The sequence below is a fragment of the Nymphaea colorata genome, chromosome 1, assembly GCF_008831285.2.
Source record: "Nymphaea colorata isolate Beijing-Zhang1983 chromosome 1, ASM883128v2, whole genome shotgun sequence".
Lineage (NCBI taxonomy): Eukaryota > Viridiplantae > Streptophyta > Magnoliopsida > Nymphaeales > Nymphaeaceae > Nymphaea > Nymphaea colorata.
Window position 1 is genome coordinate 18,007,437 of NC_045138.2, and position 7,269 is coordinate 18,014,705.

Genomic DNA, 7,269 nt, shown 5'->3' on the forward strand with positions numbered 1-7,269 from the left:
TAAGGGATAATATTTGAATGACTAGGCTGATGAATCCGGGAACCGTCCCAGTTGAAGGAATAGAAGAAACAAAGGCGCATAGCACACCACATGGTTCACCGCGACATCTTCATAAATCTTTAAAATATTTAACATTATAATTTATTCAATAAGAAGTTGGTGGCGTGTTACTGTCTGAAAATATGGTGTAAATAATAACAAAATTTTTTCTCATAATGCCTTTTGAAATAAGCATCGTTTACAGAGAATCGGAGAAATAAGCATCCTTTTGGAACAAGTCGCTGATTCACATCGAGGTCTCGTCAAGTATATATACAGAAAAATGAAAGCTTAAAAGACCTCTCAGCCTCGTTCATCACCTTGTTATCTCCTTTCTTTATTTCTTCCGCTTTAATGATGGAAAGGTTGCCACATGACATGTTGGGAAGAAGACAAGCTTTGCTGCCGAAACTTTTGGCCAGTAGGGCCCACGTTGCTGCAGGACAAACTCACGAATTTATTTGATTAAATCAACAATGAGACCCACTTACAAATTTTCAGTAAATTTAGCTTCCTTTCTTAAAAGGAGTACTATTTAAATAATTTCTCCTTTTCAAAGTGATGACAATAATCAATTTCATATTAACAGGGTAAGCCTAATATTTCACCAAAATGAATATGAAAAACAGGGATACCGAAAGTATCCATGAATTGCTTACATACATCAAAATTAGATGTTATTTTTTCTCTTTTTCAGCTTGTGTACATAATTACACTACATGGGGATGTTGGGGGGCAGGCAGACTTTTCATGGCTCCTGACTGTGCACGCGGCAGTGGAGCTCCATAATCTCTGGGTGATTTGGGTCCAAAGAGAGCGCTGCCCTGCAGTCACGGAGCGCTCCGGAGACGTCGCCGATGCTCTCATGGAAGGCGGCACGCAAGTGCAAGAGATGAAGATCCGCTTTGAATGCGATTGCCTTTGTCAACTCAGCAATCGCTTCCTTCTCTTCATGGTTGTCCATTAACACTGAACAGCAAAGAGGAAACATGAGTTGACAGCAGGGCAAAGAGCCCACTAAACAAAAGAAACATTAAAATTAGTGAACAATGTCAAAGAACAAGTTCATGATGAACAAAGTTCATGATGGTGCAAGTAATGGAATGATGATTACAGAGCAGTACTGCAATGAAATGTGCATGCACAGAAAGATGAGCAGAGGTACAAGCAATCAGGGAACTCAACCAACAAACAAAACAAGCATTAAACTTAGTGAGCAATGTCAAAGAAGAACAAGTTCATAATGGTGCAAGTAATGCAATGATTAGCTTACAGAGCAGTACGGCAATCAAATGTGCATGTGGTACAAGCAATCAGGGAACTCCGAGCACGAGCGGGCTTTTCAACGATTAGGTGCTTCAATCATATGCGTGACTTACTGATTTACAAGACATTAAATAATGCAGAATTGACAAAAATCGGTTATTAAATATTTAAGCTGTTCTCTTCCTTAGAATGCCTTGATTAGTTTTGACAGTTGCACTGACAATCTGTATTTGGAAATAATCCCTTGATTAGTTTTGACAGTTGCACTGACAATCTGTATTTGGAAATACGAACACAGCAAAATATAGAAGAATTTGGAAATAAAAGCCCAATACAACAATGAGGCAGAGCTTATTTCCACCATTTAGGATTTGGATGAGGATCTGGGGATAAATCCATATTTACAAAGTAGCAACATAGTTTCTACACAAGGGGGGATACAGGACCCAGTCAATATGGAGATTCCATGTGGACTTCCATCTTCCATGCAAACGTAACAAGCAAAAGCTGAATGCAACAAAGCATGGAAAACAATGGCAAAAGAACATTGTCAATAATAATTTGAGGAACATGCTTACTGGTCAGTGCTGACCGACCAACAATGATCGTCAACTTTGTGCAAACAATTAAGGCAGCATAAGAAAACAAATACTTTTCAAGATGTAACATGCTTTCCCATCTGGCATTTGAAAATCTAATAAAACTTGCATCTCTACAAGCCGACAGAAAGACACAATTAGAATATGTCTACGTCTATCTATGCATAGAAAGAAATTTGAGAATGAAATCAACATTTATCATAATCTCAGCTGGTATTCTATGAAGTGACAAGTGAATTTTTCATACCTGCAGCCCTATATCTGTATGGGTATACACGCAAAGGGTCCAACTGAGTAACCATTTTCAAGTCCTCTTTCGTCAGATCACGATCACAATACTCAGACCTTTTCTCATATGCTGAAGCATTGTTCTTAGCCTTCTCAATCAACTTCGTCATTTCCTCATATGCTGCTTCTCTGTTGTTATTAAGGTAATGTACACGAGCAAGACCTTGGTGAGCTCGGGTATGGCGGATCTTGAGGGCGTTTATATAACAATCAGCAGCCATATCCAGCTTTCTACACTCCACGTATACGCTGCCTAGATTGTTAAGGGCCTGGATCATAGAAATCAAGAAAAGTAGAGCATATATCGTCAGGATATGCCAGCTCACAAAAATCTGGGTATAAACTAGTTACTTTCTGACAATGTGAACTGCATTGAAACAAGCACCATTAACTCCACATCATGTACGTTAGCCATCATCCTATGGAGAAAGTGAATTTTCCAACAAAGGGGAAAAACACTATTTTCTAACCAATTTGTTGTTTTATGCCCCAATTCACTTTTCCATCACCAAGCACGTGAAGTTCCATATGATGGATTCTCAAGAAAATGGTATCTTGAATAATCAGCCTTCCATGCTCAGGGACATGGGCACTTCAAGATGACCAGTATACCGAACATTTAAGTACGATCCTTTTCCAAATAAGATGAAAAGACACTCAACATTTACACCCTAGGAAAGTACCATGTTTCAGCATGTGAGCAGTGCCATCAAAATTAGTTGACCAAAACCCAACTGCAAGTTGGCCGTTATTTAATCATGAAAGCATTTATTCATTAAATTACTGTTAATCCATTAACAACATCCCACAGGAAATGAAAGAGGGTCCATGAGTTGGCATTTGCAAAAAAATTTAGCGCTAGGGTGTTCCCAAATGCATCTTTGATGATGAACATTTTGGAAGTTGGAGCTCAATTACCCAAACTTGGTGTAAGGATAGGACTTGTTCAGCTGGCAATATACACGTTATATACATGCTTGCTATTATTAAGTAAAAAAGGAAGATATACTCATGGTTGATGATAGCGTGGCCAACATATCTTTGCTAGGATAAATATTGGTCATGGTTCTCCTAGAGTCCTAGCCAGAGATAAATAAAAGTTACACTTGTTCTTGTGTATGTGCATGTACTTATCTTTTCACCCAACAACATAACAGATCAAATTACAAACCTGTCCTTTACGAAGCCTGTCTGAAGGGCACTTCAAAGCATCTTCAAGAAGAGATATAACTTTCATGGAATATGAAGGATCAGGACTAGAATCTGCCAAGGCATATGCCTTGAGAAAGAATGCTTCAAATGACCTCTGAAGATTAAGTGATTCCTCTGCCTTGCGAAGTCCTTCCTCACAATGCCCTGTGTCATACAAAATCCAACCCTCATAAACAAGACGCTCGGGCTCAGTGGCTGCATGCTGACGTGCTAATTGGAGACTCCTCATAGCTGCTTCTGGACAGTTCAGTCTGATTTGGCAAAAATAAAAATTAATTCAACTGATGCGTGACAACAGGACAACACATAATAAATTCAAAATGCAAATCATTCTCACAGAGAACAGAGTCAACAGACAATGAAAATGTACCTAAGCAGAAGCAAAGATTGTCTGAAATATAACACCCCTTTCACGGGATCAGATTCAAGCATCTGGTATATTACAGATAAGGAACCGATATCATCAACCGAGGACCATCGTTCATAAAGTTGCAACCAACAATCAGCCATCGTCCAAGGCCTGACATGCTCTTGAACAAGGGTGTGCAGCTGGGAAGCTGCCACACGACCCTGAAACATCCTGTATTGGGGATTCAAAGTAAGAATTGCCTGAATATCTGACAGTGCAGATCTGTAATCCTCAATCAAGAGATAGAAGCAAAACCGAAGCTCCAAGCATTCCAAGGACAATTTGAATCCAAGAACGCGATTTATTTCCGTTAATGCCGCCTGCATGTTTTCTTCTCTCATGAGAATGGCAGCTCGATACATGTAAGGGTAAACAAGAGTCGGGTCCAATTCTGTCGCTTTTTCCAGATCCTGCCACCTTTTTTCACTATCACAGTATAGAGACCGTTCCTGATACATCCACCCCAGAGGGTTATGCGAATCAATTGCTGAGCTGATCTTCTCGTATGCTGAAACTTGATTTTCCCGTTTACAAGTGACTCTAGCCAAGCCAGCAATCGAATAAACATGCCCCGCTTGGTAAGCTGCATCAAATAGCTGCCTTGATTTGTCATATTCTTTTCTTAACAGTCGCATGCATGCAAGTTGATGAAGTGCCAATTGTTTCTGCCTAATATCGCTTGCACACTCCACTAGTCTTTCCAGGAAGCTAATTGTAAAATCTGAAGCTGGGTGGCTGTTCATTGCAACCTCACTAAGAAAACAGAAGAGAGAAAATGAGGCATGACCAACCATAAGTGCTCTTTGATGAGCATCGACATTACAAAAGATGCTAGTAACCTGTTCATCATTCAAGCAGTCTGGAAGATCATGTAGAAACACTTGTAGACAGGAAGCAGCAGTTACTGGGGAGTTTTCATGCAAAGCATACTCCATAAGGTTGACTGCGTCCTGCCTGCTGCAAACCATAGCTGCAAGCTTCCGATCACAAACATCTTTAAGCTTTTCACAACAAAACTTGTTTGCAAAGCTCAATATTTCAAGTATTGATTCTGCAGGCAAATCCTTCAACTCATTGGTCTGGCTAAATTCACTTATTGCCCTCATACTCAACGGAGAGATCCCATTCTCAGATAGATCAATTTCTTCCTGTGATGATTCCGTGAAACATCCATTGAGCATCGTCCGGAAAGGAATAGATAGAGCTGCCATCTTTTGGCGATCACACTCTACCTTATCATCTCCTATCTTGAATATCACATAATCAGAAAGGCCTATAGTGTTATAATCTCCGGTCTTTATGTCTTGAGAACCCTGAGCCCCAAAATCAAGTTGCGAAGACGCAATGTCCAAATAACCAAACTCTTGAGTACATTTGCCACAAGAGGCAAGCAAATCAGCGATCAATTCTTCTCCTTGCTTTTCATACTTCAACCATGCACCAAAAACCAGCCGCTCGTGTATGGTGCTGGCGTTCAGCCAAGCAGACCTGAGGCTTCGGCGAAGCAATTTCACCTCCCCAAGACCCCGAAACACATGAAACTGCAACAAATAGAGGCTTGCCTTGTCATGGACGTCAGAATTCTCGAGCTCTTCGTGAATCTGAGCTAGGATCTCAACATAATCGAGTGGCTTAAAATGTGGAAGGATCGGTGGTTCTGCTACCTTGACGAGAGGTTCACTATGACAACAACAAGCACAAACATTAGCTTCGAACCGAATGAGAAAACAGAACCCGAAAGAAGACGAACTACTGACGGCAATTGCTCATAGAAGCAGTTCAACGGGGGTAGAATCCGACCACAGAACTAAAAACAATGAAGCCAAACGTTTTTTAAATTGATGTAGAGAAGAAAGACCCAGCTAAGGGGAAAACTCAATAAGAAATTGCATCTTAAAAAAGGGAAAATGGGTTCAAATGTTACTTTCTGCACTAGGAATCACCAATTTTTACACGAATTAGATGATCACAGTACCAAAATACATATCCCTTAACATGGGCGCAGAAACCTACCAACAGGAACAACCAGAGCGACGGGAACGCAAACCCAATATTTCAGACAGAAGCCGCTCAAGTATGGTTATTGCTGTCAGATAGGATGCCCAGAAGAACCGAATGGACAAACGGAAGAGAGACAGAGAGAGAGAGAGAGAGCTTACTTGCAGGAATACGAAGCGAGCTTGGCAAGCTTCCCCCTCTCAACCTGAAGCCATGACTGAGGGTTAAGGGCATGCAGTTGGGTCTCCTTACACGAGTCTGAAAAGAAGGGCTTTCTCATACCACCAAACAAGAAACCTCTTCTCTCTTCCCCAGGTCTCCAAAATCCTCCTCTGGATCCCACAGGGTTCGTCAAGAAGCACAACAGAGCTACAACAAACCTCCCACTCTGAACCAAATATATCCAGAACCTTTGCACCACAAAGAAAAGGCGCTCAAAACACCCACAGCCCCTACCAAAACCTTAGAAACTTTGAAGCAGACAAAGGGGGAAAATTAGAGGAAAAGAAAAAAAAGCCCTCCTCTGATCTCCAAAACTATACCTCACACTCACAGGCTCACAGCAAGAACCAAATAACAAAAGAAAAGGGGAAAAAAAAACCCCACTATTTTAATCCCAAAATAATCCTACCGAGCGGAAAAGGATTTAAAGAAAAGGGGGAGAACACACAAACTGTAGCCACAAAAGCAACAGAACTTATACCACTGTTGGGAAATGGAGCCAATAACCAGAAAAACGAAAATAGGCCGCACAAAAAAAGGAAGAAAAAGACCTTTACTCTGCTCAAACGGCTCTATTTCACGCGAGAGAGAGAGAGAGAGAGAGAGAGAGAGAGTGCTAGTCAAATTTTTTTTTCAACTACTGAACTCTCCCAATGGTTCACGCAGAGTGAATCAGTGTGCCACCATGACTTTTTATTCCATTAAAAGAGAAGAGAACTGCAGAGAAGATAACAGAAATCTCTGACACCCTCATTATTGCAGGGGAAGGGAGGAAAAACCCATTGTGCATATGCCAAGGTTCCGAAAAATGCAATAGAAAAAAGAGAGCCCAACCACAAATGAATGCATCGGCCGCCCTTAAATAAGAAAGCAGTAAAACATTTCTTTCGCAGATTGTTGGCATTTAAGAGGATTGATCCGGTGGAGGCTGACCCTTCCCGGCAGTGGTGTGAGGACCATCCACCTTTTTAGTGGCGCGTATAAAGCCAGCTTGCTCTGCTCAAGATGAGGCCTTTTGGACCTCGGTCTGTCTGCCTCTGGTAACTCCCCACCATGCTTCAGTCAAATCACCGGCACCCAAGAATCTAGAATTTGTTGTCAACTCGTTCTTTTTACCTTGTCTTTCATAACTGCAGTATATACTATCCTTTTTAGATCTGGTCTTGAGATATTTTGGCAAAAAAAAAAAAACAACAGAAGAAAACTGGATTTTTGTTGGACGCACAAGTAAATAAG

The 7,269-nt window shown here is 41.0% G+C and overlaps 1 protein-coding gene across 1 annotated transcript; it reads right to left on the bottom strand.

Annotated features, from left to right (window-relative positions):
- Window positions 1-614: 614 nt before the first annotated feature.
- Window positions 615-6,913, bottom strand: LOC116255864 (ETO1-like protein 1). The gene is made up of 5 exons (XM_031631947.2): window positions 5,973-6,913; window positions 3,775-5,493; window positions 3,364-3,655; window positions 2,152-2,461; window positions 615-1,008 (listed from the first exon to the last, which is right to left on the bottom strand). The coding sequence occupies exons 1-5, from the start codon at window positions 6,089-6,091 to the stop codon at window positions 788-790; spliced, it is 2,661 nt and encodes an 886-aa protein (XP_031487807.1). The 5' UTR covers window positions 6,092-6,913; the 3' UTR covers window positions 615-787.
- Between the last annotated feature and the right edge of the window lie 356 nt (window positions 6,914-7,269).

Excerpts from the sequence above, each read along its gene's own strand:
- LOC116255864 (XM_031631947.2), bottom strand. The coding sequence starts at position 6,091 with ATGAGAAAGCCCTTCTTTTCAGACTCGTGTAAGGAGACCCAACTGCAT. Across the intron at positions 3,656-3,774 it reads CAATCTTTGCTTCTGCTTAG|ACTGAACTGTCCAGAAGCAG; the intron begins GTACATTTTCAT and ends TTGCCAAATCAG. Across the intron at positions 1,009-2,151 it reads ATACAGATATAGGGCTGCAG|TGTTAATGGACAACCATGAA; the intron begins GTATGAAAAATT and ends TTTGCTGTTCAG.